Source organism: Nelumbo nucifera, chromosome 2 (assembly GCF_055504915.1).
Source record: "Nelumbo nucifera cultivar China Antique chromosome 2, China Antique-T2T, whole genome shotgun sequence".
Classification (NCBI taxonomy): Eukaryota; Viridiplantae; Streptophyta; class Magnoliopsida; order Proteales; family Nelumbonaceae; genus Nelumbo; species Nelumbo nucifera.
Genome location: NC_142650.1, coordinates 33,081,834 through 33,108,343, shown reverse-complemented (window position 1 = coordinate 33,108,343; position 26,510 = coordinate 33,081,834). Strand labels below are relative to the sequence as shown.

At 43.5% G+C, this 26,510-nt stretch overlaps 1 protein-coding gene across 1 annotated transcript; it reads right to left on the bottom strand.

Moving 5' to 3' along the window:
- Positions 1 to 14,167: 14,167 nt before the first annotated feature.
- Positions 14,168 to 26,015, bottom strand: LOC104603272 (transmembrane 9 superfamily member 10-like). Its single transcript, XM_010267267.3, has 7 exons — positions 25,609 to 26,015; positions 16,753 to 16,917; positions 16,548 to 16,657; positions 16,328 to 16,436; positions 16,121 to 16,233; positions 15,828 to 15,978; positions 14,168 to 15,675 (listed from the first exon to the last, which is right to left on the bottom strand). Exons 1-7 carry the CDS (start codon positions 25,720 to 25,722, stop codon positions 14,518 to 14,520), a joined length of 1,920 nt encoding a protein of 639 aa, XP_010265569.2. The 5' UTR covers positions 25,723 to 26,015; the 3' UTR covers positions 14,168 to 14,517.
- Positions 26,016 to 26,510: the final 495 nt, after the last annotated feature.

The following is a 26,510-nucleotide window of genomic DNA, read 5'->3' as shown; positions in this document are numbered from 1 at the left end:
GGGTTGTTGCCCATTGTGTTCGCAAGGCTCGGGGCCTAAGGGAGAGCTCGGGCTCCTTTCGGGGAGTTCGGGCTCTTTATAGGGAGTTCGGACAGCTGGTTCCTCCTTTCGGAGCTCGCGCCTTGGCAAGCTGTTGTGTCGAGCTGTTGCCTTTGCCACATGTTGAGTGGTTACGAGGTCGGGTCAAATCTTCCTTCATCAATTGTCCCCCACTCCTCGTGCTAAGGGTCTTGCCCTGGCGCGGGGAGTTCGCGAGGTGGCGGGTGGATTTGTCCCGTACTTCGAATTGGTTGACTGATAGCGCGAGGTACGCGTCGTCAGGATTTTTTCGGGTTTCTCGAGCGCCAAAAAGACGGGAACGTGCCAATCTGCCTACAAATGCTGACATACGTGACAGCGCACGCCTTATTTCAAAATTCAAAAGCGCGACACTGGGAGACGTGACAGCGCGCGCTTTATTTTAAAATTCAAAAAGTGCGCCACTGGGAGACGCGACAGTGGGCATCTTTTCAAATTTGAAAATGTGCCGCTGACGCCTTTAATGTGAGGAGACGTGCTCTTTCAGTTTCGAGAGACGTGTGGCCAGTCACATCTCGGTCTTAGGAGACGTGCGGTCAGCGCGACTGCGAGCCGTCGGATTGGCTTTGATCTGAGCTGTTGATTCTTCGTTACTGTGGGTATAAATAGTGGGGGACCCCAGCCGCTTTGTCACTTCTGCGTTTTGCTTCTTGAGCTCGCGTCCAAGTTTCAGCTCGCGTCTGAGCCTTTAGTTCGCATTCAAGCTTTTAGCTCATGTTCAAGTTCCCGTAGTCCGTTTAAGCCTTTTTTCGGGTGAGTACTTTCCTGGAATCCACCTTCTCCTCCCGATGTCTAGCTCGGATAGCTCAGACAGTTCTTCAAGGGGGTCAGATGTAGGTTCTACGAACCGAGTTGCATCCCCCGACGGTCCTAGCGAACCGGAGGTAGAGCTCGAGGAAGAGTTCGAACCCGTAGGCCGAGTTGCCTCAGGTAGTTTGGCGTCCACCTCTCGTCGAGGTCGGACGTTAGACAAGTTTGGGCCCTCGACCCTGACGCCTGAGGGGCTTCAATCCCTTATTACTCAGTTCAACTTGCCTGGGGGGTACGCCTACTTCATACCTTCGGGCAGTTTCCCTTGGGAACACGGTCCTGATGAGATCGTGATATTTCGGGAGCAGCTCGCTGCAGGGTTGCGCCTGCCTTTCCACCCCCTCCTTGTCGAGGTCATGAACCACTTCGGCATTACTGTCGGCCAGCTTAACCTGAACTCCATTCGTAACTTGGTGGGGACAATCTCCCTATTTTGCGAACAAGGCTTGCCTTTAGACCTGGAGATCTTCTCTTCCATTTTAATGCTTAAGAAGCAAGCGGGTTCCTTTCCCGGGCGTAGGCGGGCGTATTACCTGTCTCCTCGCCCAGGTTTTAAGCTTTTACATGAACTTCCCAACAAGGTCCCGGCGTGGAAGCGGGACTACTTCAGGGTGCGAAGTGTATTGGGGTGGCCGTTTCAAACCGGGTGGGGGATGGCCGCCCCTGACGCCGGTGTTACGCTTGATAAGGAGACGGCGAAGGGCCTCCGGCAATGGGCATGGCTTGGGCTGAAATGCCATCATAATCTGTTGGAGGCCAAGCTTATTGAGGTCGGTCTGAGTTAGGGTAGGTTCCTTACTCAGAGGTTTGTCTTTTGTTTTGCCCTGCTCTTTCGTTTTTTTCTGATGCCGAGCTCATTTTGCAGGTGTGATGGACCTAGAGAGGACTCGTGGTGGGCACTTGTTTCACGACATGAAGAGGAGGAAGCGAGTCGCCAAACGAACTCGTGCCAAGCTACCTCGAGACACGGAGCCCGAGGTACCAGACTACCCGTCTATGGATCCGCCCAGGGAGCCCGAGATGGCCCCTCTAGTTCATGAAGCAGCAGGGGCCCCTTATGCCGAGGCTACTTACACGGGGGCTCCTGCATACTCCGAGTCCGCTTACACGCGAGCTGGGCCCTCAGGCTCGCAGAAGAGTAGGGAGGCCATCTATCCTGAGGAGGTCGCGGCATGGTTCGAGCTTCCTTTGAACCAGGTAACTTGTCGTGCTGTCACTCATGCCATGGTGTTAAGTCAGATTTCTTGTCGGGCTCTTTGTTTTTATCCTTCTTGCTGTCGTTCTTTTGATCATTTTGTTCTTCCCTTTTGGTAGGTGAATTCTTCTATCCATGCCTTGGTGGCCCAAGTGGAAAGGAGCTCGAGGTAGGCGCGAGCTGCCGAAGAGGCTTTCCGTGCTGCCGAGGCGACTTCCTGAGCTGCTGAGGTGGCTGCTCGCGCTACACAAGCCAGGCAGGCGAGGTCTCAGAGAGATGCCGAGGCCATGGGAGTTGTGGTGAAGCATATGGCGGACCTCTGGCTGGATTTGCAGCATCAGGTTGAATACCTTCAGGAGGATATCAGGGAGAGGACATAGATCTTTTCTCAAGGCATTGAGGACGCCAAGAAGAAGGCCGTTGATGAATACATCGCCTCGCCGCACTTTGATGACCTGATGGTGGACTCGTACAAAAAGGGCTTTAAACTAAGCCGGTGGATGATCCGGAATACATACCCCGAGATTGATATTAGTGCGATATCCACTTCGCGCATTACTCAGGAGATGGCCGACGCCGCTGATGGTGAGACGGATTCTGAGGGCGAGGCGGGACCTTCGGGTGTCGTTGATGTGTCTTCTGATGAAGAATAAGTACCTCCGGGCCTGTGAGCTTGATATGTATTTTTTTTTTTTGAAATGTACACTCCCTTATTTTGAAATGGAATGACTTTCTTTTGGTTAAGTGTTGGTTGTTCTTTCTCCCGATCTGACCGTATTTGCCGAACTGACCATATGCCCGATCTGTTTCTTGCCCGGGTTACTGCACTCGCGCGGCCTGTTTTGGTGTTAATACTTAGTCTCTGAGATGTCGATGTCCCTATTAGTTCGTTGTCACCACTTTGCCTGAGCCTTTGGTTGACACTTTTTTCCTTTGCTTGCCTATGCCGAGGTTTCTTCGTTAGCTCGGCATCCTAGCCCTTAGGCTCTGGTAGCGATTTTGTCCACTTCGCTTGGTGGTCTATAGGTAGTATTGCCTTAAGTTGACGATGTTCCACGCTCAGGGTACTTGTTTGCCCTCTAAGGTTTCAAGCTCGTATGCCCCCCGAGCGCTCTATTTACTTTGTAGGGCCCTTCCCAATTTGGTCCAAGTTTGCCCACGCCGGGTTCGGGTACCATGATCTTACGGAGAACCAGGTCGCCAACGCGGAAGCTCTGCTTCTTTACTCTGGCATGGTAGTACCGAGCTACTTTTTGCTGGTATGCTACTGTCCGGATGTGCGCGAGGTCTCTTACCTCGTCCAGTAGGTCGAGGTTGGTATGTAACTCGTCTCCGTTTGTCTGATCGTCATATGCTTCTAGTCGCAGTGTAGGTATTTCGATCTCCTCCGGGATTACCGCTTTAGTGCCGTAGGTGAGGTTAAAGGGAGTCTCTCCCGTGGCGGTTTTTTTCGTAGTTCGGTAAGCCATTAGAACACTTGGTAGCTCGTCCGCCCACAACCCTTTAGCTCGGTCTAGTCGTGCTTTCAGTCCGCGGAGGATGGCTCTGTTCATTACTTCTGTCTGACCGTTTGCTTGCGGGTGTGCGACCGATGTGAAGTTCTGACGAATTCCCATATCTTGGAACTTGATATCCTCGAACTGCTTGCCGTTGTCGGAGATTAGTACCCGAGGTAGCCCGAAGCGACATACTATGTTCTTCCAAAAGAAGTTCTGTATGTTTCGAGCTGTAACTGTTTCCAGAGGTTCAACTTCTATCCACTTTGTGAAGTAATCTACCACCACCACTAGGAACTTCCTCCCACCTGTTGCTAGCGGAAATGGCCCTAGGAGGTCGATGCCCCATTGCACAAAGGGCCATGGATTGGTGAGGTACTTGAGGTCGGCAACAGGCTGATGGTGGATATTGGCATGCTTCTGACACTTGTCGCATTTTCTAACGAGCTCGACGGCCTCTGCCTTCATCGTTGGCCAGTAGTACCCTTGTCAAAATGCCTTTTGAGCGAGGGCTCTGCCTCCCAAGTGTCCGCCGCACAGACCTTCATGAGTGTCGCGGAGTACGAGCTCAGCTTCGGTAGGTCGCAAGTAGCACAGGTAGGGCAGCGTGTAGGACCGTTGATACAGCCGTTCGTCTATTATGACGTATTTGGTTGTCTGGCGCTGCACCCTCTTGGCTGCATTGCGGTCCGCAGGGAGGGTTCCATCTAGCAAGAAGCTCGCGAGTGGGTCGATCCAGCTCGGCTCTGCTTCAAGGACGGGAGCGACCTCCTCTGCCCCACCGAGAATGCTAGGCCGAGGTAAGTCCTCTATGTACACGGTTCTCATGGTGTTGTGATTCGTACTGGCTAACCGGGATAGGACGTCGGCCTCAGTGTTCTCTGACCTTGGTATTTGCCTGATGAAGTGTGACTAGAAGTTGAGCAGAGCCTCCTTTACTTTTGCCAAGTAGGCGATCATAGTCAGCTCGCGTACTTCGTATTCGCTCGTAACCTGGTTGACTACAAGCTGGGAATCGCTGCAGATAACTATGTGTTTTGCCCTTACTTTTTGTGCTAGGTTCAGTCCGGCTATCAGTGCCTCATACTCCGCCTCATTGTTGGATGCTGCGAACTCAAAGCGTAGTGCGTATTCCAATTTCGTGCCACCTGGGCCGCGTAGTACTATTCCAGCCCCACTGCCCTACTGGTTCGAGGAGCCATCTACGTGAAGGATCCAGGGCTCCTCATCCCAGTTCGCGTTTGTCCTAACCGCGAGAGATGCCACACTAGCTGCTACTTCACAGGGTTCAGACTCTATTGGCTTGGGAGCTCCGTGCTCACCCAAATTGGGGATCTCGGGCTCAACCGGCCTGGGGACTTCGAGGCTGAACGTGCACTCGACGATAAAATCTGCTAAGGCTTGGGCCTTGATAGAAGTTTGTGGCTTATACTGGAGGTCGTACTCGCTGAGTTTGATGGCCCACTTCGTCAGCTGACCGGAAACCTCGAGCTTGAGTAAGACTTGTCTCAGAGGTTTGTCAGTCAAGACGATGACAGTGTGAGCTTGGAAATATGGGCGGAGTTTCCGAGCTGCTATTACCAGTGCGTATGCTAGCTTTTCTATCTGTGGGTACCTTGTCTCTGCTCCCTACAAATTTTTACTAACATAATAGATGGGTCGTTGGACCCGATCTACTTCTTTTATTAGTACCGAACTGACCACCTCGTCGCTTGCCGAGAGGTACAATTCCAAGACCTCGCCCTCCTCGGGCCGGGCTAAGATCGGCACACTAGTGAGGTAGTTTTTTAGCTCGTCAAACGCGAGTTGGCAGTCTCGGGTCCATTCGAACCCTTTGCCTTTGATTGCTTTGAAGAAAGGCAGGCAGCAGTCTGTTGATTTGGACATGAAGCGGCTCAGAGCGGCTATGGGCCGTTTAGCCTCTGAACCTCTTTTACTTTTCTAGGTGGTCTCATATCTAGGATGGCCTTTATCTTGTCCGGGTTGGCCTCAATACCGTGCCGGTTGACGATGAACCCTAGGAACTTACCCGAGGTGACACCGAAGACACATTTGTTTGGATCCAGTTTCATGCTAAATTGACGTAGAATTTGGAAGACAGAATCTAAGTCTTGTATTAACTCCTGTGAAAACTGCGTCTTGACGACCATGTCGTCTACATAACATTCTATTTCTGTGCCAATTAAGGGCCGAAACAGCTTATTTACAAGTCTTTGGAAGGTCGCCCCAGCATTTTTCAATCCGAAGGGCATGACCTTGTAGCAATACAGGCCGAACTCAATTATGAAGCTGGTTTTTTCCTCATCGGACTGGTCCATCCTGATTTGGTTGTAGCCCGAGTAGGCATCCAAGAAGCTTAGCAACTCATGTCTCGAGGTCACATCCACTAGGCGGTCAATCCTGGGGAGGGGGAAGCAATCTTTCGGGCAAGTTCGGTTCAGGTCGGTGTAGTCAACGCACATGCGCCACTTGCCGTTTGCCTTTTTCACCAGCACTGGGTTGGCTACCCAGCTCGGGTAATGAACTTCCCTTATGAAGTCTGCTGCAAGGAGCTTTTCGACCTCCTCGTCGACCGCCCTCCAACGCTCTGGGGCTAAGTTGTGTTTCTTCTATCTAATGGGTTTGACTACAGGGTCAGTATTAAGTTTGTGAGTTATAAGGCTGGGGTCAATACCGGGCATATCGGTCACGGACCATGCAAAAATATCTAATTTTGAAGTAAAAAACTCACCAGTTCGGTTCGTAGAGGTTCCTTGACGGAAGCACCGATCTGTAGCGTGCGAGCTAGGTCTGTAGCCAAAGTCGGGATTGCAACCGTTTCCTCTGTGGGCGAAGCTCATTCCTCGCCTTGCTCTGTAGGCCGCTCCAGTTCAAGGTCGTCGGCCGCCTTGGTTTTTCCCTTCAGGGCGGCAACATAACACTTGCGGGACTCAAGCTGGTCGCCCCACACTACCCCCACACCGAAGTCAGTAGGGAATTTCATTGCCAAATAGTAGGTGGAGACCATTGCCCGCAGAATATGCATAATTGGCCGCCCTATTATAGCATTGTATGGGGAGGGGGTCGCGACCACCAGGAAATCGTGGTTGAGTCTGACCGCACAAGGCCATGTGCCAACTTCCACAGGTACTGTTATTTTCCCGAGGGTCCTGACTTCCTCTCCGCTGAAGCCCACCAGAGGAATGTTCATGGGCTTCAGCTCGCTTCTCTACAATTGTAGCTGGTCAAATGCTAACTTGAAGAGGATGTCTGTCGAGCTGCCCGAATCCACAAGTACGCGCCTGACCTCGAAGTCGTTGATCCTTAGTTTTATGACAAGTGCGTCATCGTGGGGGTAGTGGACCCCTCGCACATCGTCTTCCGTGAAGAAGATCGGTTCTTCAATCTTCGGCCTCTTTGGAGGGTTCTGTTCTTCTCGGGTTGCTTCGCGAACTAACATCCAGGCCACTGCCGAAGTACACCCTGCTACCACCGAACCTCCCACTATCACATGGATGGTTCCCCGAACTGGCCTCTCTTCCGGAGGCTGTCGTTGCAATGGTTCGGTTGGCATGCTGTTGGATTCGAGGGCATCCTTTTCGTGCTTCCCTTGTCGACCTGCCTTATTGTTATTATTATTATTATGCTGTACAAAATTTCTCAAGTATCCGCGACGGATGAGTCCCTCTATCTCGTCCCGGAGATTATTACACTGTTCGGTACTATGACCGTGATCTCTATGGAAACTACAGTACAAGTTTTTATTTCTCTCGTTTGGGTTCCCCTTTAGGCGATGTGGCCATTTTACATATGGGGTGTCTTTGATCGTCATCAAGATCTCGGTCCGCCTCGTGTTTAACGGTGTGTAGTCCGTCCGAACTGCTAAGGGAGCTCGGAACGGCTGGCTCGGCTTCGGCTCTCGGGCCAGTTTTTTTCTTTTGTCGACTGGATTGGAGGGCTCACCTTCCCTCTTTCTTTTCTCGATCCCGCTTTCGGTTCTTTGGTTGATCTCTTCCTCCGTTCTCATGAACTTATCCGCGAGCTTGAGGAATTCGACCACGGTTGTGGGCTGGTTAGCTACCATGTGCCATTTGAACTCCTTGTGGGTTACTCCTCTCTTGGCCGCCGCGAGCTGCACCGCGGGGTCCAATCGCGGTATCTACAAGCACGCGTCATTGAATCGCTTGATGTAGCCCCGGATGGACTCTCCTTCCCTCTGGACTACTCCAAAGATGCTTTCCTCGGTTCTGGAGCATCGTTTGCTAGTGACAAAGTGTGTGGTGAAGACCTGCACGAACTAGGTCCAGCTTCTTATCGACCCGAGGGCCAGGTTCCTGTACCAAGTGCGGGCCACCCCCTGAAGGTGGTGGTGAAGGCCACGCACATGCACGATTCACTAGCCCTAGCTAGGTGCATTTGGGACTAGAAAGCATCGACGTGGTCTTTGGGGTCGAAGGACCCGTCATACTTGTCCAAAGGCGGGAGCTTGAAGTCTCTAGGCATGGGAACTGCGAGAGTTCTGATGCGAGGGGGGAAGGAACTGAGAGAATTGGGGCAGCTTTTACCTCGTCCAAGCTCGTCTCTTCTTTACCTCTAAGCTCGGGCAGGACACGGGTGGCAGTTCGGAAACTTCGTCGGTGCCTTCGTTGCTGAGTGGGCCTGGTGTTGGCGTTGCTGGCCTCTGTGTTGCCGAGCTCGATGGGCCCGGGCTGTTGGTAGTCCACCGCCAGGACGCTTAATCGATTCTCTGTCAACGGGAGCTCAGACTTGGAGTGTAGAGATACTGACTTGGCGGGCGAGGTGCCTGACCCGCCAGCGAGCTGCGAAGTGGGGGTGATCTTTCTTTCCCCTCGGCCCGGGGATGAGACCTGACTCTTGTGGGGTTTCTGAGGTTGGGAGGCCTCTCCTCGGTGACGGCGTCCACCCTGAGGGGAGGGCTTAACCGGCTTTGGAGCAGGGTGCCGAGGTGGAAGCAGTGGTTGGTTTAGAAGCAGTTGGGGGAACTTCTACTGATAGTGATACTGGGAGATGTGGTGCAGTACTTGGTGCTGCTGGAGTTGATGTTGCTGGAATTGTTGCATTTGAGCTTGCATTGCCTGCATGCATTGCATCAGGTCGTCCAACTGGTTCTGGCTGGTCGCCAGGGGGACAGCAGTTGGTTCAGTAAAGGTTGTTTCGACAAGGAGAGGAAAGGGGACGTTCATGGCAGAAAGGTTTATGGGCGCCACTGCTTGTGGCGCATTCAGGTTGGGGATCCCATCCACCGGAAGGGGGATGGTGAACTGTCCGATGCACACCACGGGGACTTGAAGTTGTTCCCCGGTGGTGTTCATCTCCGTGTCACGTCTGGCATTGCTGGAAGAAGCCATGAGTGCTGGGGTTTTTGGAAAAAAGAGGTTCTAAGAGTTTTAGAGGGAGGCTTTTAGAAGCGTTTCCCACAGACGGCGCCAATTGATGGTGCGCAATCCGACCGATCCTAGCTGTCAACGACCTTGCCTCTGACTGGAGCAACAGGGGGCCTGAAACGGAGAAGAAAGTGGGGAGTCTCCGGGGAGGAACCCGGTGAGATTGCTCCGAAGCTCAAGTTAGTATTCTCTCAAAGGCAAGATAAAACCAAATGGCGCAAAGTTCACATACCTTGTTCTTGGGGGGGTAGAGAGCCTTTTATAACCACCTCGCGCACTCACTCCTAAGCTTCTGTCAGGTCGGGTATGATTACTTCCGTGCTTCTGCCAGTTTGGGTGTCATCACCTCTGTTGGGGCAGAACCGCCACTGCTCCTTTTGTCGAAGCCGTCTCTGTAACTGGAGATGGCGGTGGCAGGTGGCAGTGGCAGGTGGCCGTTGAAGTGCGGATGTCAAGCGTCAGATCCCAAGTCAGTCAGGTGCGCCGCCCCTGGATACGGACTCCTTCGGTGTCAAGTACAGTGTGGTTTGTCTAGTTCGGCGTCCTGGAGGCGAAGTGCTGGAGTGGTGTGCGCGGTGGTCTTGAGTTCGGATAGAGGTATGGCCCGAACTGCCATGGGGCAGGCCAGTTCGGGTTGTTGCCCTTTGTGTTTGTAAGGCTCGGGGCCTAAGGGAGAGCTCGAGCTCCTTGCGGGAAATTCGGGCTCTTTATAGGGAGTTCGGACCGCTGGTTCCTCCTTTCGGAGCTCACGTCTTGGCGAGCTATTGTGCCGAACTGTTGCCTTTGCCACGTGTTGAGTGGTTACGAGGTCGGGCCAAATCTTTCTTCATCAATTATCATTATAACTTTATAAGTATATTATAATAATAAGTTCAACCATTTTAAAGAGTTTACATCTCTACCCCACAGCACATCCCCGCCGTGTATTGGGAACATCTCCTGATGATAGTACAAAAACAGATGATATCATCATCAAGAAATGCTCTCAATACATGACGGGAATGTACTGTGGGGCGGAAATGTGATCTCCACTTTAAACGCTTAATCAGCTTGTATCTATATCAAATACAATTTTTTTATGTTTTTTAAAAAGGAAAAAAAAAAACAAATCAAAATACTTATAAATCAAAAACAATCGTAAATTGTGAAACGCTATAGTGCCAAAACACCCACATGATCGAGGAAGGGTTTTCCTCGGAAACTAAACACTTGGGGCAATATTCCCCATCTCAACCGAGCAGCATCAGAATAAATGGTGGGACCTATCACTTGTCAGAAATGGTGAGTGAAAATGGAATAGCTTGATTAAGGGTGTTGGTATAGATTTTGTGTCAGTGTGGACATGGGAATTTGGAAATTGATTCTGTAATGAAATTAGGTTGAAGGCTTGAAAAAGTCGAGCTGTATTATTTTGGCATAAAATCTTGATTGCGGGATTTCATGCAAATACTCTAAAAATCCCAATCCTCAAAATCTGGTAAGTTTGGATTATTGAGAATATGATGGTTCGGCAAAACCCGGTATTGAATTCTGACATAGATGAGCCCTTTTGGTGGGGACCCACAGAATGGTCGGTCTGTCCCATTCATGGTTCATGTACGCTTGCTACATGCTGACTTCTTTTTTGAATATTATTTTATTTAGTTTTATTATCCTTGCAGCCTTGGCTCAGGAATTGCTCTTTCCTTTTTCTTTTCATTTGTCAATAGCTATTCAGCCATCCACTTGCTTTTGATGTTTGGAAGTATTTGGGTCTAGAATCTAGATATACCAGATGATGGGCCATATTTAATGGGCTGATGGGCTTAGAACCACCATTTATTTTTTTTCCTTTTGTCGCCTAAATTATGTTGGTAAGACAGTGGACATGGTTCCATTAAAAGAGCAAATTTTTGGCTGACCAAGAGTTTGGGCATAGACATATAGGTCTACAATTTGTTTTAAGGAGGCAAGTATGGACAAATTTTAGGTGGTTTTCTGTTTGTGGTTCTAATAAAAGGGTGGTATGGTTCTGGTATCAGATCAATCTTTTTCTGAAAATAACCATTTTTGAGACTGTTCTGTTCATAGTTTATTTTTAATTTGAACCATGATATATGGGCATTGATGTATGATTCATGTGAGCATTGATCATACAATCATCATCAAATAGAGACATCATGACTGGAGCCATATTGATGTGTGAGGCACACGAAATAACTGCCATGACATGCTTACATTTCCTGGTTGAGAAAATTATAATAAGTTGTGTTCAATAAAGCAATAGCATACAAGTAGCATACAGAAGTAACAGAACACAACCACAAACCAAAGACTCCTTAAGAAAGAAAAAAAAAAACTCCTCTGAACTTCCTCCAATAGGAAGGGGTTCAAGTTGGGTTGCCCAAATTGAAAAACTTCAATTACATGGGGCTGTATTAAAATTCAGTCCTATTCAAAATTTCAAAATTTAACAAATTCTGAATTCAACCCAACCAACCCAAATTGCTGCCTTTACTAGTGGGAGTACCACTTACTAGGGATATCAAATGGATGAGTTAGGATTTGCAACCCACAGGACACTATAGTTGCGCATCGCAAACACCTCTCATACTCGTATGTCATCATTCATGGGAAGATGCTCCCAATGTGTGGCTGTAATATGTCTTATAGGTAGCATGTGGGTAGCAGATCCGAACTCTCGATGGATTGGGTTGGTCAGTTTGAGTTAGCCCAATCCTACTTGACATAACAACATACCAATCTTGCATTGCAAGGGTAAAATAAAAAAAAATCAGGGCAAGCCAAGGTGAGATAAAGGATGGGAAGGACATGTTCATTGAAAATGATGCTTATTAGAAAAAAAGAAAAACTTCTTTCTCACTAAAAATGCTTTTTTAAGCAAAAATATGTCTTTTCACTTGCACAAAGATGATGCAAGCTACTATTTGACATGTATATATCTTATATTTTTATACTATCAGGTGAACCCTAGAATATATTAGTTGTTTATAAAATGTATGCAATTGATATAACCTCAGACTCATGCACAAACAAGTAAAAACATAAATTTTATGCATATTATTTGAACAAAAATATATAGTGAGCAATTTAAAGGTAAATATATTTTATATATATAAGCTAACATTATATAATCAAATTTTAACTTTTATGACATGCACCAAAAAGGCAATTTATTAGTCGCATTTGAACATATATATTTGATCTGCTAGCAAAAAGGCATCCGACAATTTTAGAATAATAGCAACAACAAGAACTTAAAGGCTAGATAGATCATAGATGTGGCTGTTTGAAGGAGGACATTTTATTTGTTTTGTTCCAGGGTAACTAATCAAGAATATATAGATCATAGATGTATCTGGATTCCTTGTTTAACTTCCTTCCAACTAAAAAAAGATCAATATGATAATTTGACTGTTCACCATTATTCAGAATTTCAAGTTAAGAAAAGTACCTCTGTGAAAAAACCGATCAACTTACAAAAATATATTTGACTAACCATCTTATTGAAAAAGTACATTAACCAAAGTTTATTTGCCCTATGGCTTTTTCTAAATATCAAAAAGGCTAAGAGCTACACATCTGATTATTCTCAACCACTTAACGGGTGGCCCCTACAAATTGAATCATTGTAAATAGAAGTTTGAAAGGGCAATAGGTATGTGGTTCATTTGCACTTGTTATAATAGTATATATAGATAAATTCTTTTCCTAAATTGGGCTATAAAGCCTGATAGAGAATGGCAAAATTCATTAAAAGTACAACTTTCCAAACTGGACCAACCTGCTCTGGCCCAACTAAATCTAAGCGTAGTCCAAGTTGTGTTGGGTTAACTTTGGGCTGTGCTTGGGTTGAAATACTCGGGCCTGAGTTAGATTGGCCCAACTTTTTTTTTTTTTTTCTTTTTTGAAGCCTAACAAGGTTGAAATACTCGGGCCTGGGTTATCTTTTTCCTATGATTATTGTTTTTACTTGAAATATATAAAATTTTGAATTTTTATTGTTTTATTTACTATTCTGCAATTGTTTATTTTTTGTCTGAAAAATATATTTTCAGAATTTTTTATCATTCATATGTTTATAGTAATTTCTATCAATTTGTGCATTTTCTACAATTTGACATTTTTCTGTAATTTTTTTTTTTTTTGCATTTCCTGCAATTTTTATACTTTGGTGCAATTTTTTGTATTTTCTTTAATTTTCTATGTTTTTTACAATTTCTATTTTATACTTTTATTTAAATTTGTTATTATTTTCTAAGTTTTTTTCTGCACTTTCTGATGTTTTACGAGAAATATATATTCTTTTGCCATTTATTGTGTTCTTTATGCATTTATTTTCATTTTAAAAAGGTTGATTTTTTATGTTTTTCGCTTTTTGTAGTTTAAATATAGTCATATGCTTGGCGAAAAAAGGATCTAATTTGAATAATTGAATTAGAGGGTTAAAATGGTGATTTATGGTGTCAATTAGAGGGCTACATGGGTGAGTTAGGATGGGTCAGGGTCAGGGTGGGTTGTGACCCTCTTTGACACACTGACATGGGTGACAAATGGGTTAGTGGGTCAATACGGGTGGATTGGTACTCAACCCACAGCCAACCATCCCATTCGCAAAATGCCATAACCAGTAAAACAGCTATCAAATTCAGCTAATCCAAGCCTTGACAGCTATAAAATGGCTGGTGAACAAAATCATTGCTGCCAAGATGATGGCTTGTAGTGAATTTTCCATAAGAAAATAAATAAATAAAACCACACAAATTGGCAAACACTTAACACCCCAAGATTGCACACTTCCATATGAAATAAATATCTGGCAACGAAACCTCTTTTCAATCTGTAACCAAAACTTCATCCGGTAGTACTTATGATCTTCAGCTACAAGCAGAATAAAGAATACTCCAAGTCAGATCAAAACCAGACAACCTGAGCTGCTGAACGATAAAAGAATAAATGTTGCTTTGTTTCAGTTTCTTCACCACAAATGGGACATACAGAACTCACTGGGATTTGTCTTTTGATCATCTCATGCATGCCGGATGTGCATTTGGAAGTTGTATTGCTTCATTTAATAGTGCCAAAAGAGCTAAGAGTTCACATTACATGAAAGGGGCGTGGCAACAAAACTCAGGTGCATAAAAAGAACTAAAAAATACTTGAAATGAGACAGAGTAAAGGTATAAGCAGAAGCTGGGCAGTAGTTCTACAGTAGCAATACAAGAATCTTTTTTATCATTTCTAAAACATGCATATTGTTTGGTAGGAATGCCTTAACCATTCCCTCGTAGGTCCCATCCCATCAAGGGAAAAGAAAAATTACAGATAAGAATGAAGAAAGAAAGAGAGTAAACAGGAGAGTAACTAGGAAGTTATAATAGAAATTGAAAAACAATTGCTATGACAACATAATCAAGAGCCCTTTAATATGCAAAACTGAATCTAAGATGCTAACTCGGTCAGAAGAGAATCCCCACATGCTCATATGCAATCTCCCCTTGAATAATTTCGGCTTCTTCATACAGAATGGTGAAGCCCCGTCTGACTGCATCAGTTAATCAATCTTCACTGAAGAGTATATGAGCCTTGTAAACCAGAAACAAGCATAAAAACCAATCGTTCCAGTCAGCACAAAGAATGCATACGAGACAATGAGCATGTAGCCAAAGTACAGCACCCCAGAAACTGGCTTCGTGATCTCAAGTTTTGTAAAGAAGTAAAAGGTGGCATAGAGGAAGAGGTACAGAGCAGATGATCCTGATGTCAAGTAAGACCTCCACCACCACAAGTAGTCCTCACTGCAGAGCTGGAAGTAACAGAGCACGATTGTAATCTCAGCACAAGTGACAATGAGGATCAGGAAGACAATAAAAAGAAAGCCGAAAATGTAGTAGAACTGCTGCAACCAGATTGATGTGAGTATGAAGAAGAGCTCGATGAAGACAGCTCCAAATGGAAGTATCCCTCCAATAAGAATTGAAAAGATTGAGTGCATGTACCAGGCCTGCTCCGGAATTTGCCTTGGGATCTTGTTTGTCTTCACTGGATCCTCAATAGCGGGCTTCTTGAACCCAACATAGCTACCCACAAACACAAGTGGGACTGAGATTCCAAACCATAGGAAAACAAGAGCAAACATAGTCCCGAATGGCACTGCACCTGATGACTTTTGCCCCCAAATGAGAGCATTCAAGACAAAGAAAATGGCAAACACAATTGCAGGGAACATAAATGCAGTTTTGAGAGTGCTTTTCTTCCATTCAGTTCCCTTAAACATCTTGTATAGACGAGCAGAAGAATAACCAGCAAACAGACCCATAAAAACCCATAGTAGTAACATGGCCGTCATCAACCCACCCCTGTTTGAGGGGGAGAGGAACCCTAAAGCAGCAAAAATCATGGTGACAAGTATCATCCCAAAAAATTGTACACCTGTCCCAACATAGACACAGAGTAGATCTGAGTTTGTCGGTGGTCTGAAAACATCTCCATGAACCAATTTCCATCCTGTTTCTTCTTGGGCTTCTTCTTGGGTCTCCAACTGGTTGTACTTGGATATGTCACGGTACAATGTTCGCAGCATGATCATGGCAACCATGCCCGATAGGAAAAGAACAATCATCAAAGAATTAACAATTGAGAACCAGTGTATTTGGTCATCAGCCATTAGGAGGTAGGTATCCCATCGGTATGCCCACTTCACATCACTTGCCTACAATGTGGAACAGATGAAGAAATGATTAATAATGGAAAAAACAATACCCACACCCTCGCCCCACCCAACAGAACACAAATACATTCAGAGAGATGCTACTGAAAATCCAATAGTAAAAGTCTTCTTTTAATATGTGGTACATAACTCACCTCAAATTCAACATCGTATGTGAATATAATTTCCTTATTCTCATCAACTTCTTGAGGAGAATCAGAGTTGGTAACTGTTCGTTTTGCATGGGGGTCACAGGTGGTTAACCGAGTCTTCTCATTCCATTGACCTTCATATTCGTGTTTAACGCTGCAGTCACCAAAATAATTGTTTGATTGGTTGATTTTATCAAAAGAATCAGATACTAAGTCATGAGCATAACCAGAAAGAGGGAAGAAGATCAGTATAATGAGCTTCCAACCAAGATAGAAGACACATCATAAGAACCAACCTAAATGGTTTGACCTCAAATCCCACAATCCTTGCAGAGTCTGTTAATGGATCTTTGTGAAACTTGACAGTAAATTGCAAATGGTTGTGGATAAAATGTTTTTCATCCTTGCTCTGTATTTAATTGAGAAAATAACAGTAAGAAAACAAACTAACATAACCGTTTCACTAATTTCAATATTCTGTGCCAATTGGTATAGGTATTTACTCCAGTATATTGCCCTTTGAGCCCAACATGAAAGCCATGTTGATAGATTGTCACAGATTCCTGATCAGACCTTCGTAAAGGAACAACCAGAGGAAGATTATCCAAAATCCTACAAAAGACAATAAAGATCCATCAAAAAGATAGGCCTTGAAATTTAAGGGATTGCAAATTGTCAAGGAACTATGATAGAACTTAGGGCCTTAAAAGAATAGAGCGTTACATGTTGACCCGATATTCATCCTCTATCTTTTCCTTGAATTCCTTCGCTGTTTTTGCATCAAGTATTACCCGACAGACAACATTGCACATCTGCGGTTCCCTCATCTTAAACTGCAAGAGAAACCACTTTGATCATAAACTGAAAAAACAATGCAATCAGTAAAGACAAAGAACAAAGCAATGAGTTCATAAGATGTCTAACAAACCACATAAGGTGAGTTTTCAATGCGATCACCACGAAGAACTTCCCCAAGATTTTCTGCACTGTCAATTATGCGACCTGGATGACAGTAAGGAAGAGAATAGTATGAAAAAGGAAGCTGTGTCTTTGTAGATGTTAGTTTGTTCACTTTAACCTTCAGAAGATCCCCCTGCACTCAAAAGTCAAAAAGAAAAATACAAATTAAAAAAAGAGCATCAAAATAAAAATGAACCATTGAAAAATGGAAACATTACAGTTATGTGACCAAAGTAACAACTTCTTACATTGAAAAATATAAATAATAACTCCCCAACTAAGTGAGGCAGGTGAAGATTTTATCCAAGAGAAAGAAATGACTTTAAGCATTGTGCCTATTGAATCACAATCATGTATCTTGGAAATATCATCATCATCCAAGCCTTATCCCAACTATATGGGATTGGCTACATGAACCCTGTTTCACCAATCCATTCTGTTTAATGTCATATCCATTGTTAAATTTTTGGTTCTTAAATCATTTCTTATTACTTCTACCCATGTCCGTTTTGGCCTATCCAAGGTTTAAATATTGAAACAGGTCGATACTCGATACACCGGATGGGATGTATCAGTCTGTATCTTTGGGTGCTTTTATTTATTTATTTTTTTTTTCAAACCTGTTTGAGGGGTCGGTATAAGGCCTGACTACCCCCTGAAACAGGTCTAAACCCAACTCAAAGTGCCATACTGGTAGGTCACCGATACGATATGTATGGACTGATACTGGATGATGCATTGCAAAATTTTGATTCTTGGGCCTATCTCTATCCCTTCTAGCCCCTTCAACTTGTAAGAAATTACTTCTTCCTATGGGTTCTGTTGATTGTCTTCTATGCATATGACATAACCATCTTGGTTTACTTTCTCTCATTTTATGACCTATTGGAGATACTTCTAGGTTCCTATGAATGATTTCTTTCTGACCCCATCTTTCCTTGTTTTTCCATTCATCCATCTCAGGATACGCATTTGATCCACACTCATTTTCTGGATATCTTGTTCTTGGCTGCCCAACACTTTGCACCATACAACATATCTGGCCTTACAAATGTTTTAGAATTTTCCTTTTAATCTAAGCAGTATTTGCCTATCACTAGGGGTGCAACTTGGGCAGGTCCAACCCGAGCCTAACCCAACCCAATCCGAGTTTTCGCATGAGTTGGGCCCAAGGTTCTACATGGGTATATCAGCTTGCATCTTTGGGCACTTTTATTTTTATTTTTTTAGTTTTTGTCTTCAAACCTGTTCAGGAGGGGGGGTGATATAAGGCCTACCTACCCCCTAAAACAGGTCAACCACCGAAGCCCAACTTAAGGTGTTGTATCGGTGGGTCACCAGCCACCAATACAATATGCATCAACCAATATGTTGTGAAAGTTTCAATCCTTGGTTGGGTCTAAGGTTTTGGGTTGCGGGCTGGGCCTGAAAAGTCAGGGATGACTTAACCTTGGGTTGGGCTTGGGTTAAAACTATGGATAGCCCAACCGGACCCAATGCCCAAACCAACCCAAGCTTGTCTGAAAAAAAATACATAAATATGTTTATTACATTTATATAAAAATATATTTTTTATAATTATGTATACATGTGTATATGTATAAAGTATGTATATGTACATTTGTAAATGAAATTGGTAAATATTATTGAAGTTCGACCTGCCCTAGAGTTCTGTTTTGTTTTGTTGATTGAAAAGTAAAGTAAACAGCAAGAAGTAGGAGAGGAAAGAAGAAGGAAGAAAGAGGAAGGAGGAGAGAAAAGGTCTGGTTCGAATTAGAGAAAAGTCACCCCTAGTTTCGGCCAGACCTGTTATTATATTATTAATTTATTGGAAAAGACTTAAGTGCCCTTATTTAAGTAAGAGGCACTCGAACTAACATAACAGTACACATCAGCATTCTCAATAGGTACAAAGACCGAAATACCCCTTCACTAACACCACTAACACTCCCCCTCAAGCTGGTGAGTATATATCATATAATCCCAGCTTGTTACATATGTAGTCCACTCTCCCCCGACTCAAACCTTTTGTAAACAAATCTGTCCACTGGTTTCCCGTACTAACATATGCAGTCTATATCACTCCATTCAGCACCTTCTCTCTCACAAAATGACAGTCAACTTCGATGTGCTTGGTCCTTTCATGAAACACCGAATTGGAAGAGATATGAACCGCTGCCTGATTGTCACAATAGAGCTTCATTGGAGTACTGATGTCATATCCTATCTCCTGTAGAAAGTTCCTTAGCCACACTAATTCACAAGCAGTATGTGCCATGGCCCTATATTCTGCTTCTGCACTGCTTCTTGCCACAACTGTTTGCTTCTTACTTTTCCACGTTACTAGGTTACCCCCCAGAAAGGTGCAATAGCCTGTGGTAGATCGTCTATCAAACATAGAACCTGCCCAATCAGCATCGGTCTATCCTTCTACTTCCAGTTTTCCGCCACTCCTGTACAGCAAACCACGGCCATTATCAGAACGGAAAATTTTGATGTGAACTCCAAATTGATTGCGAAGTTCAACATAAAATTTCTGGAAGATGGCAAATAATTCACTTCTTTCTTTCATTAAATAGAGCCACGTCATTCTTGAACAGTCATCAACAAAAATAACAAAATATCTGTATCCATTATATAACATCACTTTATAAGGACCCCAAACATCTGAATGAATTAAAGAAAAAAGACTCGACACACAGTTATCGACCCTACAACGAAAGAGAACACGATGGTGTTTCCCAAATTGACATGACTCACAATCTAAAACAGAAAGTTGACTCAATGAAGGGACTAAGGACCTCAACACTTTCAGCGAAGGATGACCAAATCTACAATGCCACTGGAGAGGAGAAATGGATGACTGAAGGGTCGTTGACGTTCTTCCACGACCATCAAGATAATACAGTCCACCAGCTTCATGCCCTCCACCAATCTTCATCCCCGTCTTGAGATCCTGAAAAACACACATAGAGGGGTAAAATGTGATGGAGCAATTAAGGGACTTGGTCAGCTTACTAACAGACATAAGATTAAATGGAAGCTTAGGTACATATAAAACAGAGGATAGGGATACAGGGTCTAGGTCAACATTACCAACACTACAGATAGATGATGTGGAGCCATTAGCAAGGGTAACAGATTGTGATGTTGAGCAATGAGTGAAAGATGAAAACACACCTGGAGTTCCCGTCATGTGATCGAAGGCTCCAGAGTCAATAATCCAGGGGTTGGGTGTGGATGCTTGGATTGAACAAACCTTTCATACTCATCATGGGGAACACTCACCATCTCCTTGCCTAGGCCATCTGAGGGAGTAGAAGGCATCGGATCAGCTGACCGGTTCTCCTGTCTAGAGCTGGAACTGGTGTCACTAGTCATGGCATGATTGGCCCACGTCGAGGGTGGACCATGTAAGTCATAGCAGTAGTTAATAGTATGTCCATCCAAACCACAATGAGTACACTTCCGTGGACCCGAGCCACGTCCTCTACCATGAACTCCCCCTGAATCTCTGCCTCCAGTACGACCACCACCACAGATATGTGTAGATCCACCACTACCACTCCGGCCAGGCTGGGCTCCTCGAGCCCCACTTCTGCCACCTCGACCTCTCGACACTGCAAATGCTGATTTATCTGAGACATTAGAGTCCATAGATCCAATGGAAGCCCTTCAAAGACGAGCAAACACCTCCTCTAAAGATGGAAGGGCAGATCCTCCTAGTATCTGGGCTCGTACTGGTTCATACTCAGACTTCAGCCCCACTAGAAACCGAGTCACATCAAGCTACTCTCGTTGTTGATGTTGAACTTTGACATCAGAAGTGAGAGGATGATAGACATTTAACTCATTACGGATATTTCTCACACTGGCATAGTACTCCTCAAGGCTCTGATTTCCCTGTTGCAGATTGAAGTATTCCTGATACAGTTGATATACCCTAGTGGTATTATCCTGACCGGAATACAGTTTCTTAGCATGATCCCACACCTCTTTGGCTGTGTCAAGAAACATGAAGTTCACACTGATTCTGGGTTCCATACTGTTCCACAACCATGTGATGATCTGTGCATCTTCCTGTTCCCAGTCTTCATACTCCTGAGAATTAGCAGGGGGTTTCTCCTCTCTTATGTGCTTTACTTTCTTCTTCGCCTTCAAAAAAACCTCTACAGACTTGGCCCAAGGTACATAATTCTCTCCATTCAGTTTAATGGAGGTCATTTGAACATTCAGGTAGTCAGTAGATATCATGACACTAGGTTTACTATCACTGTTATCTGCCATTGTCGAACTCCCTTATCACTGAATTCTGAGCACTACACACTGCACACTACACACAGACACTTCACCGAAATGTGCACACTGATTTCAGCAATAATAAATGCTGAAAACCGCACTTGTAACACCACAAACCCTACTCACTGAAATCTGCACACTGATTTCAGCAATGATAAATGCTGAAAACCGCACTTGTAACACCACAAATCCTAATCCACAGCTACCGGAAGTTTCACCATTAAGTAGACACTACTACCCTTCGAATCACACACAAACCAGCATAAACCCTAGCATACTGCAATCTGAAAACCCATCATACGAACTGTACCACACCTCTCATGTATTCCATAACAGAAAATATGCATAAAAAATGAACCTTTACCTCATCGCCTGAAGGCCAACCACACGAAGGAATGAAACACCACTGCACCACACGTACCAGCCCTAATTAGGGCTTAGAAACCACAACAACCAATCACCAACAACACAACCGGAGGCATAGGAACCTCCAAGGGAAGAGGGTGATCACTCCTTTTCAGCCCTTTTCCCAGTCTCCAACTCACAGTTGAGAAACCCAAGAGAAACCCTAGTTCGAATGCGCAGAAAACAGAATTCTAGCAAGTCTGATTTGTTTAATGTTGCTCTGATACCATGTTGAAGTTCGACCTGCCCTAGAGTTCTGTTTTGTTTTTTGACTGAAAAGTAAAGTAAACAGTAAGAAGTAGGAGAGGAAAGAAGAAGGAAGAAAGAGGAAGGAGGAGAGAAAAGGTCTGGTTCGAATTAGAGAAAAGTCACCCCTAGTTTCGGCCAGACCTATTATTATATTATTAATTTAAAAAAGACTTAAGTGCCCTTATTTAAGTAAGAGGCACTCAAACTAACATAACAGTACACATCAGCATTCTCAACAGGTACAAAGACCGAAATACCCCTTCACTAACACCACTAACAAATATAATTCTACTCTTAAATTGGGCCATAAAGCCCAATAAAAGATGACTCCATAAAAATATATACATAAATTCTTTCAAACCCGCCCAAGCCCACCTAACATGGCCCAGACCAACTCGAGCCTGAGCCCTGCCCAACCCAAGTTGTGTTGGATTAAGCTCAAATTGGGCTTATGTTAATAAACTCGGGCTTAACCTCGGGTTGGACCAAACCCAAGCCCAAGGTCTGCACCTTTAGGGTTAGGCCTAGGTTGACCTTAAACCTGACCCAACCCACCCAAGTTGCACCCCTACCTATCACATAAAATTCCAGATACACCCCTCAACTTTGCACATCCTACTATAATTCTAATTTCTAGGGGCAATACCTCCTCAATCTCTTCCTTGTTATGAATTATTGAACCAAGGTACCAACAATGGTCAAATTGAGTAATCTCTTGGTTATCCAATCCTAAGTACCCTATTTTGCACTCCCATTACTATTAAATGTACATGACATATTCTTTTTTAGCCCAACTTTGAAACCACTTGTTTGTAAGGCATTTTGTCCATAAGCTTAATTTTGCACTTAATCCTTCATTAGTTTCATCCAATGTTTTAAAAGCGCAAGGTGCAATGCAAGGCATGCGCCTTTTTGAAGCAAGGCACAAAAATACAAAAAAAATGCTAAAAATAAAAAAAATTCAAAAAATTCAAAAAAATAAAAAAAAAAATATTAAACATAATATTAATAAAAAATATAAACTTAAATTTTAAAGTAAATGTTTTAAAAAACCTATTCTCTAAAATTAAAATGCATAAACATAACATGTAAAGTGTATTCAAATGAAACTTTAAAAATAGAATAAAACACATAAAACATTTTCAAGCATGTAAAACCCACAATCTCTTTTCTTCCTCAATTGCATTAATTCAAGTAACTAATGTGATGTAAAACATATTACATTCCTGATTCTACAAGCCGCCTTTGTGCCATGCCCCTTGAGGCAAGCCCAAACAAATCCATGTTAGATTCTTAAATTCTTAATTTTCACACAAAAGATAATGGTTTTATAATTTTAATTGCCTTTTAAGAAGATATTTTATTAAGATTAATGAATGAACAACATTAGCAAATAGAGGGTTCTCAAAGCTTCGGTGAGCAAGTGAAGTGAGCGAATTGGAGCGGAGTAGAACCCCCTATTAGCTAATGTTGTCCATTCATTCATCTTAATAAAATATCTTCTTAAAAGGCAATTAAAATTATAAAACCATTATTTTTTGTGTGGAAATTAAGAATTTAAGACCCTAACATGGACTTGTTTGGGCTTTCCTCAAGGGGCGCAATCAGGGGTCCGGGGGCTCCTCCCCCAGCCCAACCGCTAGGTTCAAAAAAAGCAAAAAAGCGAAAATTTTTCAAAAGGTGCATGCCTGGGCTATGGCACAAGGAGCATCAAGCACATGCCTAGGCACACCAGGCGTGCGCCTTTTGAAAGTACTGCACCTAGGACCTAGGCGAGGCGCCTACCCTAAAATGCGCCTCGCCTGTGCCTAGGCACGCCTTTTAAATCATTGGTTTCATCAATTAAAGCAATACCATTATACTAGTGATATTGTTTTAATTGGATATCATACAAAACAAACAAAAAAAATGAATAAATAAATGCACCCTTAACTTATATTGAATGAGGATCCTTGCTTGATGCAATGATACTTGGACTAACAAGTATGAGGACGTGACATCAATTTGGAGGATGGTCAACTTTGTGCAAAGAAACACCAAAGGTCCACCCCTCCCAACTTGGCAACTCCCAAAATCCCTGATTACCAAGACCAACGTTAGGCATTACCCTTAACTAGCATTGAATATGTGGTAGGAAATAGTTACTTTACATTTAAGTTAACTCCAAGGTCAAAGCTAGCTAATCTATAAACAGATATAGAAAATGGGTATGTCATATGATTCAACCTTTAAATTAGTTTGTGTTTGTTTTAACCACAAATTTCACTTGCACTAGGTGAAATATTTAAGAGGTAAATGTGTGTAAAATCTTTGTTCACTTTAGTTCAAAATTTAGTTTCTGTGTTTGTTTGGAAGGAAGCAAGATAATAGGTCAGTAGTCCCAACACTATATGGGAGAGAATGGAGCAAAGGAATTAAAATTCTGCATCACTTCTTAGGATTCAAATTTTACACAACATGGAGATGTAAATGATGTGATATCCCAGTGTAAATTTTAAACAAGGGAGAAGGTGAACAAGATGCAAAGTTTACAGCCACTTATGGTGATCTCAAATTTCTTTAGCATTGTTTCATAGGCATTAAATGCGGACTAGCTTCTTCCACATTGATGTAATTACGAAAGCCAAAAAACTGAAGGCTTGAATGAACATTGACTAAAATCAATCCCAGAATGTTGGGAGACTTAAATAGAAGGGCATTGTCATTTTCTCTGATCTGAATTGTCAAATGACCCAGATCATGAACATTAGCATAAGCTAATCGCCATCCTTCTGATGACTAGATAATTCCAGTTTGTGAGCACACCATCATATCAGTTTTTGGAATCTCAACTGGTGAAAGGAGTTAGTACTTTAGACTGGAATTTGGCTTGGCCCAATCTCCCAATTCAACATTGAAGAGCCTAACAACATAAAAATTTAAAAAAGCTCACCAGGATTATCATACAATAATGGTTATTTCAGAAATCAATCTGAAAAGTATTGTGTCATAAACAATGAGGTAATTCTTATCTGATCATCCAGGCAGCCAGACCAACCACAAATACAACATAGAAGCATTGATGATGTAGACTGTAATTGGACTCACTACAACATCACATTAATAGAGTGACCCTAAGAAGAAAGATTCATTATTAAATTTCCTTGCTCTCTTCAGTAATGACATTGCAAAAGATCAAATGTTGGTGGAAACTCATCAAGTATTCAAATGGTCGTCCTGTACACTTGAAGCACGACCACCTCTGCCCGAGTTGCTAACCTTGTCTAGGTCAATTATCGCCATACACTTTCACTTCACTAAAATTAAGTTTCACGTGTTAAGAGAGAGAGAGAGAGAGAGAAAGAGATTCAACTAACATAGGTTCAATGAGTTCTAGAGAAAAGTCTCAAATGGTTCATGTAGTGCAGATCTACCCACTCGTACGAAGTGCACGAATGCAAATCAGCAATTATCCCTCACAAGTATTTATCAAAAAAACAAAATTATCCCTCACAAGCTAGAAAATAGTCAATTCTATAGAAGCTTCCCGAGCTTACTCTCCATTACACACCGAAAATGTAAAGCCATCCCAATAATCTCGAACTCAAAACAAGTCAATAAATATCAAAAAACTTTCACGACATTCATCGAAAAACACAACAACCGCAGTGAACTAAGCTATGAAGCGCCAATTCCAAACGGTAGTATAGCATCTCTTACATGAATAACAAGAATAAGAAATCAAATTCTCCATAAACCCAACATAGATCTAGGGCAAGAAAACACGGATCCAGGAACAAAACCGGAAACGGAAAAAATAAAGATCAAAGAAAAATACAGTCAACTTAATTCAGGAAGAGAAGCATACGAATCTAATCAACTGAAAACTGACCTTCTCGAAATCCTCTGGAGCAACACCAGGGAGGTAGAAGCAATTTCCTTGGACAAAGAGCAGAAGGAGAGAATAGATCCAGAAGTGAAACGCAACGGATCGATGATTCGCCATGGCATTACAGAGAGAGGAAGACAAAGAAATTAGGGCTGAGAGAGTGTCAAGGAGATCTAGATCCAAAGAATCTCTCTTCTCCCTTGTCTCCGATCTCCTCTCCTGAATTTTTTTTTTTTTTTTTTGAAATTTCTTTAATTTATAACACGGGAGGAAGTGGAACGAGACGAGACTGCACCAAACGGAGAATTAAAAAAACAATTTATCGTCTTCTGAGTTCTGGTTTGCTCGGGGCTAGGAGTTTGGAATCTTGCTTCATTTCGACACTATTTGAAAGTTGAAACGGATGTTGCAAATGGAACTCCGAATTTTCAACCGTATTACCATATTGCCCCACATCTTCAACTAAAAATTCCATCTTTAGAGGCATCGACTGCTGAGATCACATCAGCCATAGGCACATCTCAGCGTCAATTGTAGGGATGTGAATGGGTCGGGTTAAATGGTAAACCCGGCTTCATCCGGCCCTAATCGGGTTATAGGGTCGAATTAGGTCAAGTATATTTGGTTTAGGGTTGGGTTAGGGTTTTGATTTTTTGACCTAAGTCGGGTTTCAGTTGGATTCAGGTTTTGGCTGAGCCACCCCGTTAGGTCATGATACCCTGCATATATACCAAGTATTTTTACAATTTTTTTATTTTTAACTTTGGCTTAAAGTTTATAATTTAGGGATAAGTGGACTACAATCCACCTCAAAATCTAAATTACAGCCCCCTCCTAGTCTATTATTAGCCCCCCCCCTAAACCGCATCCTTGGCATCAATCCACGAGCAAGATTTAGTCCACTC

Excerpts from the sequence above, each read along its gene's own strand:
- LOC104603272 (XM_010267267.3), bottom strand. The coding sequence starts at position 25,722 with ATGGCGAATCATCGATCCGTTGCGTTTCACTTCTGGATCTATTCTCTC. Across the intron at positions 16,658-16,752 it reads TTGAAAACTCACCTTATGTG|TTTAAGATGAGGGAACCGCA; the intron begins GTTTGTTAGACA and ends TTTCTCTTGCAG. Across the intron at positions 16,437-16,547 it reads GATGAATATCGGGTCAACAT|GATTTTGGATAATCTTCCTC; the intron begins GTAACGCTCTAT and ends TGTCTTTTGTAG.